The 13,554-nt window shown below is 51.8% G+C and overlaps 1 protein-coding gene across 1 annotated transcript in view; it reads left to right on the top strand.

The window, feature by feature from the left end:
* EPS15L1 (epidermal growth factor receptor pathway substrate 15-like 1) overlaps positions 1–13,206 on the top strand; it is a 110,306-nt gene extending 97,100 nt beyond the window's left edge. Inside the window, exons 22-23 of the mRNA XM_011925892.1 lie at positions 6,150–6,355; positions 12,601–13,206. Of these exons, the coding sequence (XP_011781282.1) occupies positions 6,150–6,355; positions 12,601–12,747 (353 nt within the window). The 3' untranslated portion in view covers positions 12,748–13,206. The remainder of the gene's footprint in view (positions 1–6,149; positions 6,356–12,600) is intronic.
* Positions 13,207–13,554: the final 348 nt, after the last annotated feature.

Below are 13,554 nucleotides of genomic sequence, written 5' to 3'. Positions count from 1 at the left end.
TGCTTGTGGGTGTGTGTCCCGTTGTGTAGGATCAGTGATGCTTGTGGGTGTGTGTCCCGTTGTGTAGGATCAGTGATGCTTGTGGGTGTGTGTCCTGTTGTATAGGATCAGTGATGCTTGTGGGTGTGTGTCCTGTTGTGTAGGATGAGTGACAGTTGTGTGATGGTTCTGTGTTGTATAGGATAATAGTGAAGGTGGGCAGCTGCCCTGACCACAAACCCTTGTTTTGTATTTTTTTGTTTTCTTTTGTTTTGTATTTATCTCTCATCTACAGAACTGCATTTTCCAAGTACAGCACTGTATAAATAGAACCTAGCCAGGATCATACTGTATAAATAGAACCTAGCCAGGATCAAACACACACACACTCTCTCTCTCTCTCTCTCACATGTTTATTTATAATATTTTTATTAATCAGATTGATTAAGACCCTACCTCACACGAGCCTTTTATTCTCCTCCTAAGCAAAATGTTTAAACCAAGAGAATTTCCTTTCCAAGATTTTTATAGCATTCACCGTTTTTAGGGTTTGCAATTGTATATTTCTATTCAATTGGTTTTTTTATTTTTTGTTTTTTTGTGGGTTTTTTTCCTTCTTTTTTTTTTTTTTTTTTTTTTTTTAACAGCACACACTGTGGTAAACCATTTGGTTCATATTGTTTTTGCTAAAGTCAGTCCTGTGTGTGGTTTCGGTACACCGCTTGGGTAACTGTTGAAACTGCTGTGGTTTGAAAATAAGTTCTATTTTGCCTTTTCTTCAATTTTGTATCCCTTGCCCCCTGTTAATGAAGTCTCCCTGCGGTAGGCAGTCAGCACACCCACGAGGGTCTTTAATTTCATTTGTCTTTATTCACTGCCGTCTGCTGCGGGCCCCGGTAATTCCCACCGCAAATATCTAGGAATGATGGCATCAAACCGGGTGCCAGGATGATGCCTGATACCCAGTTTAATGCCATCATTCCCAGTTGTTTCTATACCAACTTTTCTGGGTTTTGGTTTTAGGATTTCCGTCCCCTTTTCTGAAATGCACATCAGTAAAGCTGTCTCCTTACTCATGTTTTCTGGAGCCATGAAAAAGTATGAAACCCTGCCGTGGGTGCGCGTTGCAGCTTTTGCTTTAGGGACTGGAGGCACATTAAAGTTACTTTGTCACGTTTGAGATAAGCTACACCTCAGAAAATCGGAAAAAACGATTAAGGAGTTAGCAGAAGTGGTTACATAAAAGCAGGAACTAGACCTAGAAGGTTTGAAAAATACAGCTGCTAAAAATAAATCACTGAGCAAAAGTGGGAAGTTTTGGGCTGAGAGCCGTGGCCCTGCAGTGATGCTGGGGGCTTTAATTGCACAAAGCCTCCGGTCATCAGCAAGGTTGAGAGCTGGACCGGGCACTCGGCCGACCTCACACATGTCAGGTCCAAAATCGCCTCTTTGCCAAAGCACAAACACTAACAACTGAGAAAAAACGGTGGTTGTTGTTTTTTTTTCCTTCTGAAAACAAGAGGCCAGCAGTTGATATGCCCTGGTTTCATATTACCGTAGTCATGATTTCTAAATAACAACGGTTTCGGCAACAGAGCAAAACCAGGCACAGGCAGTTCTTGGTGTGAACGAAGCTTTTCATCTCCGATCATCTCTTTGCGCATCAGAAACCTCAGCTTGAAATGGTAGCAGGCAGAATTCTTAACCACTCCTCCCAAAAACCAATCTCTTTTTTAAACCCCCCAAACCAAGGGAGGAAGATCTTCATTGAAAAGAAGAAGAAAAGCAGCTCAAAAATGACTGATTTATTTGAACCTTCGGTACCGTGGCGGTTGTTCTTGGGGGCCTGGCTGGGGCGTCCTCCCTTTACACCCCTCTCCAGATACCTGCAGATCTGCCTCAGATCATCATTCCCTGCAGGAATGGCTTCGAGAAATCAAGCAGTGTCCATCCTGGACTTGCTGCCCGTCCCAGGGGGCTACACCGTGTCCTGGGACTTTGAGCTTCTCCCCTGGAAATACTTCCTGTTTCCTCTGCTAGAATCTTGCGATTTGATCCATATCTCATAGGTATTCGAGGAAAAAGAAATAGCCAAGCAGGCACAGTAACATCACTGTTTCCTGCAAACCGGGAAGGCCAGATGCCTTTATTCCCTTCTTGCTCCCCAGGGTATTGCTCCAAAGGGCCCCAGGTCCCTGGAGACCTGTGGAATCTGTAACAGGTGGCACCTGGTTCACCAGGGCCTCCTGAAGCCCACTGTGGCGAGCCCTGGGCTGGAGGGCACCAGGGACATGGGGCAGTATTGGCTGGCATTTGTATGGGTATGCTGGGCCCGCTATTCACAGAGCTGACCCTCAGCCGTGCCAGAGGCCAGTGCCACGGGAAGCAGACAGAGTGGTGAGGGACCCTGGCGGGGGGGGGCTTTCCTGTGGAGGGAGAGGCTGGGCAGAGGCAGGCAGGGGCTCCAGAGACTGGCTGAGGTCACTGTCTCTCCCCGCTGCAAACCCACAGGCTGGGGTGCAGGACACTGTCACATTGTCCCCCAGGGTGCCCCTGCCCGTGGCTTTGGTGGCTCCCTGCTCACACTTGCTCTATCTGAGCCTAAACAGTGGACATGGATTGTCCGGCAGTTCTAGAGGCTCAAAGTCCAAGATCAAGGCGCCAGTGCAGTTGGTTTCTTCTGAGGCTGCTCCTTGGCCTGGCGCATAGTCACGTGGCTGTTTCTGTGCGTAGATCTGTGTCCTAAACTCTTTCAGTGAGGACAGTCATTGACCCTCTGACTTCATTTTAACTCAGTTACCCCTTTAAATATGCTATCTTCAAGTATGGTCATATTCTAAGGCACAGGGGTTAGGACTTGAACATACGAACAATTGTTGGGGGGACACAGCCCTTTGCTTGGATTAAGAAACAGGCTGACAGCAGCCAGTGCCAGGCTGAAGGGGGTGGCCACCATGCCCCCACCGTCTTCCAGGGCCACTCCTAGCCCCAGGGCTGGGCTGCAGAGCTGAACACAGGCCTGATAGGGAAAGGGCTGCCATTTCTTCCCTGAGAAGGCCCCCACCTGTGATGGCATTCCAGTTGGGAGTGCCTTCCAGGTGGAGGGACAAGGCATAGCCAGGAAAGAAGCCCTGGGTTTGGGGGTTCCTGGGGAAGGAGGTGCCACCTGGACAAAAGTGGGGTGTCATCCCCAAGTGGGGGAAGCCCTCAAGCAGTCTGGGCAGGGTGCTGGGGCCTACCCGTGTTAAGAGCCCACTTTGCTGGGTGGGTTTGGCTCACAGGGAAGGGAGCCGAGCTGGTGGGTAGCCAATAGGGAGACGAGGCTTCTAGGGACGGGAGGGTGGAAGTGAGGGGCCCTCGCCCACCCTCCATCCTGCTCAGGAGTCCCCTCTGCTCCAGTGGACAGCCTGGGGTTCACAGGAGCCTGGGCAGGCCTCACTTGACCGCCTCCAGCCAGAGCTGCCTGCCCATCCCTTGGGCCTTAGGAGAGGGAAGGGGGCAAGTCCTGGAGACCCTGCAGTGAGGCCTTGGCTTCCCATTGGCTTGTGCCTGGGACCAGGAGAGGCCCTGCATGGGAGGCGGTCTTGAGGTGGGGGTGTGAGGCAGTTCCTCAAGGCCAGTGGAACCAGCCTGGGGGCTGCGGGCTGGGCCAGATCACCCTGCTCTCTGCAGACCTGGGGAGGTCAGGGGTAGGAGGAGGCTGCAGTAGAGCTGAAGGTGGGAGGGACACCTGGGGATAGAAAAAGAGAGACACGTGGGGACTGCCCTGAGAGGGCAGGCGCTGTCGGAGGCAGAGGGGCCACATTCCTGTCCTGCCTGCGTGGGCTAGGCGCTACCCCTCTAGGGAAGGGTCTCCAGCATGGCTTGCCCACAAGTTTTGGCAAAGATAGTCCGTGTGGGCCCCTTCCAGATCCCAGGGCCCCCTTTGCTAACTGGGCCTTGGGGCTGACAGTGAATTGATTTGAGGCCACAGGAGGAGACTGATACCAGGCCTCGCCCTCCCTCCTTTCTCATCCATGTGAGTCCTAATAGAGCCCAGGACAGCTCTCCCTCCAACCCCGAGGAGGGGCCTCTTAGATGGAATCACACAGACGGGGAGAGTCTGGAAGGATCTCCCACAGCCAGTGGCCAGAGGTCAGCCAAGGATGTGACGGTGACCCTGGTGGAACCTTGTGGGACAGGCGGAGGCAGGCAGGCCGCAAGGGTGGGCTGTCGGGGAGTTTGTCTCCAAGTCCTTCTGTGCAAACCGTGGGAAGGAAGACTTTTTCCTTGAATACGCAAAAGAAAGCAGCAGTCCTTATGCTGGCCCAGAATTGCCAGTCAAGAGAAAAGTGAATTTCCGTTTCCAGAAGTAGGGCTACAGGCAAGGGGGGGCTACAGGTCAGGTTCTCACTGGCCCACGCTGGGCACAGCGGTGCAGGACACTGAGTGGGAGCAGACTCCTGGGATCCCAGGAATGTCACCTTGTTTGGCGCCCTCCTCCTCATTTCCACTTCACAGATAAGGAAACTGAGGTCAGCTGGGAGGAGGCACTTTCCCTTGCCGAGGCCCAGAGCTAAAGGCAGCAGATGCGGGCTGTAGCCCTGGAGCCCACAGGGACACCCGGGGCCTCAAAAATGAGGCCTGGGATGGCTGATCTGCTGCGGGAACAGAGGGAACGGCTTTAGATCTGGGCATGGAGAGGGACCGAAGATGGCCTGTGTGAGCTCGTTCTACCAGATGAGGAAGGCAGGCGTCTCAGGCTCAAGTGGTGCGCGGGGCAGGTGTGGCTGGGAGCCAAGGTGCTCTCTGGAGGTGCAGCCAGAGATCCAAGGTCAACTTTCTTTCTTTAGAAAGAAAGTTCCTGGTTTCTTTCTAAACATTAGCCTCGAAACTTCCAGAGTTAACACACTGGAATCGTGTTACATGTTATTGAGCCTCCAGTCTAGGGTGCTGCATGGACCACACTGAATGCCCAGGGACCCCGTTGGGCAGATAGAGGGGTGTCAGACAGGAGCATGGAGTCAGCCCGGCTGGCCTGCAAACTGCAGATGCTAGAAGGCCTGGCAGGTGGGACCTCCCGTCACCAAACAGATCTCAACAGGCCTCTGCTTCTTGGTGGAATGTTCTGGTACATTGGCAGTATGCATTGGGAAAAGCCACCTGTTTTCAGGCCATGTCCCTCACACAGTCTCATTTTCCTCCACTTCTGAACCCTTCTCTCCCACCTCCCTGTCAAGATATGCCTTGCCGGGACTGGGCATCCTGGAGTTCCCTGCTTGTCAGAAGCCCAGAAAGGCCCAGACAAACCCTGCCCCTTGGAGCCACCAACACCAGAGGGACAGAAGTGGGAGCTAAAAAAGAACTTAAGGCCAAGCGCAGTGGCTCATGCCTGTAATCCCAGCACTTTGGAAGGCTGAGGCGGGCAGATGACTTGAGGCCAGGAGTTTGAGGTTAGCCTGGGCAACATGGCAAAATCCCATCTCTACTAAAAATACAAAAATTAGCCACGCATGGTGGCTCATGCCTATAGGAGGCTGAGGTGGGAGGATCGCTTGAGCCCTGGAGGCCAAGGCTGCAATGAGCCGTGATTGCACCACTGCATTTCAGCCCAGGTGACAGAGTGAGACTCTGCCTCAAAAAAGAAAAAAAAAAAAAAAAGAACGTAAACCACAGCGTGGCAGAGCTGTGTGCAGACCCTCATAACTAACATGCCTAATAACCATACCACCTTGTGAAACTAATCCCTCTTCATTTGTAAGTAACTCTCCCCCACCCCGCCTTTTTTTTTTTACTATTAGAAGCTTGCAGTGTATTTTTCTGCTCAGCCATGATTTTTTAAATTAGTGTGTTAGTAAATGTGTTGCCATGCTAAATTGAATCTGTTTGAAACGTACCTGCATGCAAACTATTCAAGGACAACTCAAGTTTTAGCTCCTCTGTGTGTGTTGTGTATGGGAGTCATCTGAAGTGTTTTTCCTGTGTTGTTCACAACCCGTTAAGCCCCTGGGATAAAGCTGATTAAAACTGGGATTCCCCAGGCTACCCCCATCCCACCTGTTAGCCAAATTCCAAGCTCTTCCCAGAGAAGCGCCCCAGGCTTGTGCCCACCGGCATTCTGCTCTGTCCGGGTGAGTAACTCATATTTCTTTCTTTCTTCTTTTTTTTTTTTTTTCTCCTAAACTTTCCAGGTAAAAGTACACCTGTAAGCCAGCTTGGTTCTGCAGACTTTCCCGAGGCCCCCGATCCATTCCAGCCACTCGGGGCTGACAGCGGCGACCCGTTCCAAAGTAAAAAGGGGTTTGGGGACCCGTTTAGTGGAAAAGACCCATTTGTCCCCTCCTCTGCAGCTAAACCTTCTAAGGCCTCTGCCTCGGGCTTTGCAGACTTCACCTCTGTAAGTTGAGTCCTCCGCCTCCGGGCCACACCCCCTCCTTCCGCTTGCAGCTTGCCTGGGATTTTTGTCTCTTTTTAAAGGCAAACCTCCCAGCTTCTTTAGCCTCTTGGTACCTCACACTCTCTGTCCCTCGCGTTATTTATTCTACACTGCCACTTCTGTAAGAAAAACAGTTTCTCAATAAAAAAAAAAGAGCCGCGGTTTTGATGCTCTATCGTAAGGGCATGTTTTCTTCCAGCAGGGAGGCGGGACGTATCTGTCCTTCATGGTAGATTCCTTGTATTATTTCTGTCGCACCGAGGCTGTTGTGTTCACTGGTTTTTGGAAACCAAGATGTCAAACACTTCCGAAGTATGAAAAAAAGACTGCAAAAGTTACATTAGGGTTCTGCTGTCCCCAAAAAGCCCTTTGTGCACAAGTTCTCATAGTCCCGCCCCATGCATTTTGTGCCACAAGTACAAACTGAAGGACTTCAGGCAGATCACACCAGGGAAGCGCAATTTGAAGTTTTTTTGTTGTTTTCTGTTTTTTAAAAGCTTTTAAATGTCAGTTACCAGCTCCAATGAAAAAAGAAATCCAGTCTAGGATAGCCACTCTGAAAACCAAAACAAAAAGAGCTCAAAAAAGCTGTTGAGCAAAGTTTAGTGCCTTTTCAGAAGCAAATCCCAGGATTTTGAAAGCCTGGCTTTGTTTTTCTCTGTGTGAAAACTACTCCGGATTGTAACATGCCGTCGCTTCAAGGAGTTTTTGGTAGCTTCCTTGATACATGAAAATCTTGTTCTCTGAAAGCTTCAGGTGTTGTCTGCCCAGAATTGGTTTTATTGTGTGTGACGCACTCGCTTTCTTCCTTTGAGCTTGTTAGTTCCTTCATCATTAGGTGTGAGACGTGTTATTTATAGATGCTCCGACTCCTGGGATGGCTCTTTGAACACAGGCCCTGCCATGTCAATGCACAGAAAGCACCTGATTTGTTTCTGAGCCATCTTGATGATCTCCACCATGCACAGCTATCCTATGGCTTATTTATCAATTATTTATTTTAGCGACAGGGTCTCCTTATGTTGCCCAGGCTGGACTGCATTGGCACGATCAGAGCTCACTTGTAGCCCCGAATTCCTGGGCTCAAGCAATCCTCCTGTCTTGGCCTCCTGAGTAGCTGGGACGACAGGTGTGCAACACCACGCAAGGCTGATTTTTGATTTTTTTGGTAGAGATCGGGTCTTGCTGTGTTGCCTGGGCTGGTCTGGACCTCCTGGCCTCAAGCTGTCCTCCCACCTTGAAGTACTGGGGTTGCACATGACTGGCCTGTGTGGCTTATTTAGGTCTCCCAAGACCCTGACCTGTTTCTGGCTCTTGGTGACCTATAAATATTTTACAACTGTAGTGAGTTTGATTTTGTTGACCCTAGATGTGCCCTGAGGGTCTATACAAAATGGTGACATTGTTAATAAAAGCCAGAAACAAAACCTGCTTTATCTAGAGTTTCTTGAATAGCTCTTCATTTATTTTCTGGTGGAAAAATATTAAATGCCGATTTAAAGAAAACAGTACTCTTCACACATGACTCAGGTACTCTGTCTTGGGTAGGGAAGAGTTAGGTAAGTGGGGTGAACGGCAGCTTGAAGAAATGACTGTTCTCATTCTGAAATTCATAGTTCTATTTCCTGTGACCCCAACCCCCAAAGGGCTCGTTTTTTCGAAAACATTAAAAAAAAAAAAGAAAAAAACCACCCAAGATTTCAAGGTATCGTTTGGTTTAGCATTTCTGGTAGTTCCAGAACAATTGTTAACTGAAGTTTTAAAACAGCGCCAGCCAGTTTATCACCCTCCTCTCCCGGTGGGAGAGCAAATTCCACCCAGGCCTGGGTGCAGCCCTGCTGTTTTCTGGGGTTTTTTTTCACCTAGTTTTTTGGTTTTTACGTTTTCAGAGATGGGTCTCACTCTGTTGCCCAGGCTGGAGTGCAGTGGTGCAATCACAACTTCACCGCAGCCTTGACCTCCTGGGCTCTAGCAGTCGTCCCGCCTGAGCCTCCCATGTAGCTGGGACCTCAGGCACACACCACCACATCTGGCTAATTTTAAAATGTTCTGGTGGAGACAAGGTCTCGCTTTACTACCCAGACTGGTCTGGGTAGTAAACTCTGGGTAGTAAACTCTGGGCTCAAACGATCCTCCTGCCTCGGCCTCCCAAAGCATTGGGATTACAGGCATGAGCCCCTGCACCGGGCCTGTTTTCTGCTTAAAATCACTTTTCCCACTGCAGACACCCCAGTTTTTTCCAGAGGAAATGATCAGATAGTGTACTTCAGCCACTCCGAAGGGATGGGGTGAGTGAAGACAGGATCCTTCATTGTTTTTGCTTGTCCCCTTGGGTCGTATCATTGTCCAAAATCATCCATAACCAGCCCCGTCTGGGGACTCGAGGCGTCTCTCCGTGTTCATGGCATTCAGGGGCCCAGCCGATCAGCCAGGGGGTTCTGGGTCCGCTGGATCTTGAGTATTTGTGCTAACTTAGAAGAGGGCACAGCTGCTTCCTCTGGTTTGGATGATTCCACTTCCCTGAGCAGATGCTAAGAGGGCTGTCTGTCTGCCCGGCAGATTGGCAGCGTGACTCTTTCGGATGTTCTGAGACTGCTGTTCAGGGCACGTTTTCACCTGTGCAGGAGCAGCCCAGTCCATGATGGCAGTCAGGGGGCCCAGGTCACCCCCACCTCACTTGTGGAGGTGGTGCCCCGGCTGTGCCTCTCCAGAACCCTCTAATTTACAAGCCTCAAATTTCCATCAGTGGGTTATTGGTGCGTGTGGCTGTTCCCGGGAACCCTCTTCCCTCTCTGGTATTTCTTTAAAAGCAGGCCTTTCTGTCTCAGGCAAATGTGTGTATTAGGAAGTGGCATTTCTAGGTTAGCAGAATGGTTCTTTTGGAAGTTCGAATTAAGAGCAGTGCAAATATCAGATCAGCTAGGCCACGCTTTGAATTACTGAAGGAGTTGGATGCGATCTCAATGTCAGAGTAAGTGAATGAATAGGAAGTGGCTTGGCGTGTCCTGCACATGGTGGGGTGGAAGTGCCATCAGACGCCTTGGAGTGCCAGTGTCCGTTCCTAGTGAGGACAGGTGCCCGGCGCCTCCCTGGGCTGTCCCATCGCCCAGCGTGCTGAGCTGTCTGAACTGCGGATTTCTAAGAGGCTGCCGAAATGAACCACTTATTTGCTTCTGAAAATGAACCGCATCCTGAGTGGGCAGACCTTGGCGAGGGCGGTGTGTCCCGCCCCTGCGGTGTCTCGGTTCCATGGTCGTGCCAGAGGGAAGCAGAAATCAGAGCCGGTGTGAATCCCAGCCACTATTGATTTTGCATCAGCCACACCCACAGGCATCCAGATTCTGGCCCATGTGACTCACCCAGATCTGAGAACTAGAAGGTAGCCCCGTCCAGGGCTAAGACAGCAGACGCAGAGGGAGCCGCGGAGTCCCCTTTCCGGAGAGCTCTCGCAGCCCTCCCAGCTCAGCGTACCTCCTAAGTGCATGCTTGCATGTCTCCGTAGTGGATTCGTGAGCTGGCCTTGAACCAGTCAACTCTGAAGGCACCGGGAACTTTCCTACTGAAAGTTTCATTTGGAAACACAGATCCTTCAAGCAGAAGGCACTTCCGTGACACTCTGCGACACGGGAATTCAGCGGGGCCAAAGAAGACCAGGGGCCTGTGGTTCAGACCCAGCAGGCCGGTCACTTGGCCGTTCCACGCTTTGATTTGGATCCGGGCGAATATTACCGTCAGCTCTCACCCACTCTGTCCTCAAGGCTGGTGGAGGGTGAGGTCCCCGTCAGCCGCGCTATCTCCCTCCCACTGTTGTCAGCAGCACCATGGAATAATTTCCACCTGCACTTGTTTTTTTCCTTGTTTTTCTCCCCATGAGGTGTTGGAAAATTCCCCAAAGTGGGGTGGGGGGGGCTTATCTGTGCCCATGGCGGTGACACAATGGCAGGAAGGGAGTCCGACCTGGAGACTCATCAGACCCCCAAGTGTTTAGCTGGGCAGTGCCTCTTTAAGAAGTCAAGACTCAGCCCTTCCTCCGAGAGATGTCTTTTCTTGATACTGACACTCCGCCTGTCCCCCGTCTGGGTCCTGAGGCCAGCTAGAGGGAGGCCTGCAGGCCTCCGCGTCCTCCTCACTGCCACCTCTGCCTCCCAACCAGGGTTCTTGCATCCACCCGCTCCTGCACCTGGCCCAGTCCCCCCAGCCCTGCCATCTGGCCCTCGTCTCTCCCGACCCCCGCTTATGCCACCATCAAGCCATGAAATATCCGGACGCTGCCAATCTGATCACCCAACTCACTCACCCACGGAGTCTCCACAGGGAAATCCCAGCTCCTTTCTGGGGCCCATGGGCCCCTCCTCAGTCTGGCTTATCCCACCCCATGCTTTGTCCTGGCAACCCCAAGGTCGGGCATTGAGCCTCACACCCCCAACCTCATGGGGACGCATCCTCCCTGTCAGTTTCAGCCGGTATCCCACCCTGCGCTGGCCTGGGGGAAAAAAGTGTAGAGTGTGAGCCACCCCTTCCCTGGCCTCAGCGTCCCCAGCTGTCAGAGGGATGACATGACAGCGGGCCCACCCCAGGTTGTCACACAGACATAGTGTTGCGTGTGGTGGAGAGGCCGTGAGTGTTCCTGTGTGCTTCCTTCCCCATCCTCCCTGGGGAGTCTGCGGGGCCCTCCTCGAGAGCCTGGGTCCTGGATTGTACTGGGATTGTTTGTATATTTCTGCTCCCAAGGGCGCCTGGGGAAGAGCCACCGCGTGTGTTATCTTTGGTGTTACTCCAGCATTTAGCAGAGAGCTGGTCAGAGGCAGTGCATCGCAGAGAGATGTTAATAAGGGAATCCTTTTAGTCCCTAAGCGGTAGCAGCTTTCCTGAGGGGGCCGATGATGCCAGTGACTTCTCGGACGTCTGGGACATGGGGACCCACCCTGGGGGAGGAGCTTGTGGGATGTGGCTTTTCTTTTCATAACTAAAGTACTTTGAGTTGTTTGAAATCACCTAGCTCAGCATCAAGATACTTTTCTCCCTTTTTTAAGTTCTTATTTTAACAGAACATTTTAGAAAAACACCCCACAGATAAAAACTTGACTAAATGGCAGTGTAAATGCCACAGCTTTTGTCAGTGTTCTGGGAGAAATCAACCCTCAGAGCCGGGCGCAGTGGCTCACGCCTGTAATCCCAGCACTTTGGGAGGCTGAGGCAGGTGGATCACAAGGTCAGGAGTTCAACACCAGCCTGACCAACATGGTGAGACCCTGTCTCTACTAAAAATACAAAAATTGGCCAGGCACAGTGGCTCAAGCCTGTAAACCCAGCACTTTGGGAGGCCGAGGCGGGCAGATCACGAGGTCAGGAGCTCAAGACCATCCTGGCTAACATGGTGAAACCCCGCCTCTACTAAAAATACAAAAAAATTAGCTGGGCATAGTGGCGCATGCCTGTAGTCCCAGCTACTTGGGAGGCTGAGGCAGGAGAATGGCGGGAACCTGGGAGGCGGAGCTTGCAGTGAGCCGAGATTGCTCCATTGCACTCCAGCCTGGGTAACAGAGCGAGACTCCATCCCAAAACAAAACAAAACAAAAATTAGCCGGGCATGGTAGCGCACCCCTGTAATCCCAGCTACTCAGGAGGCTGAGGCAGGAGAATCCCTTGAACTCGGGAGGCGGAGGTTGCAGTGAGCCGAGACCGTGCCACCGCACTCCAGCCTGGGCAACACAGCGAGACTCCAACTCAAAAAAAAAAAAAAAAAGGGAAAAAAAAAGGACCCTTAGAGGGTCTCAGAGCTCTCTGGAGCATGGCCGGAGGTAGAAATACCGTGTTCTCAGAGTGCAGAATTGTCTGCACTGTGGGGCTTTAGAGCCATGCACACTCGAACTTCCCCATCTTTGCACCTCTTGGCCACCAGCATCAAGGGCCCATCCTCACTTCTCTGTGTGGGGCAGGGTGGCTTGTTTTTCTGAGGCCCAGAGGTCACGGTTAAGATCGCACTCAATCATGCATCCCGTCCTCTCTGCCTTCCAGATGGGGGTCCTGAGCCAGGCTTGCGCACCCACTGGGTCCAGCCAAGACACGCTTTTCCCCTGCACATCGGACCCTCCGCCAGGTGGTGGACAGGACCCTGTCCCTCTCCCACGCATTCCCTGCCTCCCTCCAGCCTGCAGGTCCCAGCCCCTGGGCCACATCACCCACTCTCCGTTTTTCCTTTGCAGTTTGGCAATGAGGAGCAGCAACTGGCGTGGGCCAAGCGGGAGAGCGAGAAGGCGGAACAGGAGAGGCTGGCGCGGCTGCGGCGGCAGGAGCAGGAGGACCTGGAACTGGCCATCGCGCTCAGCAAAGCTGACATGCCTGCCGCCTAGGCGAGGGCCATGTGCAGGCGGGACAGGGCACGGGCAGGTTCCAGAGAGGGGGCAGTGCAGATGTCTATATATACACACACACACCGTCGCCACCGTACTCCAAGGACCGGGACTCGGGGGCTCGTTCAGGGTGAGCAAACTGGCTGCAAGACCTGGAAAGGGCACATCTCCTGGGGAAGCCCTTATGGAGGCCTTGGCCACCACTTCTACAGGTCCGTCTCTCCACTGTGCCATCCCCCCCCGGGGCTGACCGCCTCCGGCTCTTGCTCTGGGAACAAACACATGGCTGGTCAGTTGAGGAGAGGAAGCACCCAGGGCCTCCCCGCCTCCTCCCTACTCATAGCTGCAGACATCCCCGCCCGCCCTCCCACGCATCAGTCAGACACTCCCCCAGTGGTGTATGCATTCGTTGTATAAAATGAAGTTTGAATGATTAATATAAAATATTTTAATACAAAACAAGAGAAGCTTCTTTAATCTCTGTAAACATTGTTTTCCCTGCATGGGTATCAGGAAGCAGATCAACCTTGCAAAAATAGGTAGAGCATTGCTCTTTAAATCTTAAGTTTTTACTTTTTTTGTGTGTAATTTTTTTTTTTTTTAATTTAAAGAGATGGGATCTTGCCATGTTGCCCAGGCTGGTCTCAAACTCCTTGACTTAAACAGTTCTCCTGTCTCAGCCTCCCAAAGTGCTGGGATTACAGCTGTGAGCCACCAAGCCCTGCCCATTTTTGTGTTTTAACCAACTTTATTATTTTTTTTTTTTTTGGAGACGGAGTCTCGCTCTGTAGCCCAGGCTGGAGTGCA

Source organism: Colobus angolensis, unplaced genomic scaffold, assembly GCF_000951035.1.
Source record: "Colobus angolensis palliatus isolate OR3802 unplaced genomic scaffold, Cang.pa_1.0 Scaffold66, whole genome shotgun sequence".
NCBI classification, from domain to species: Eukaryota; Metazoa; Chordata; class Mammalia; order Primates; family Cercopithecidae; genus Colobus; species Colobus angolensis.
Note: the sequence above shows the minus strand (reverse complement) of the source record. Positions and strands in the feature narration are given on the sequence as shown.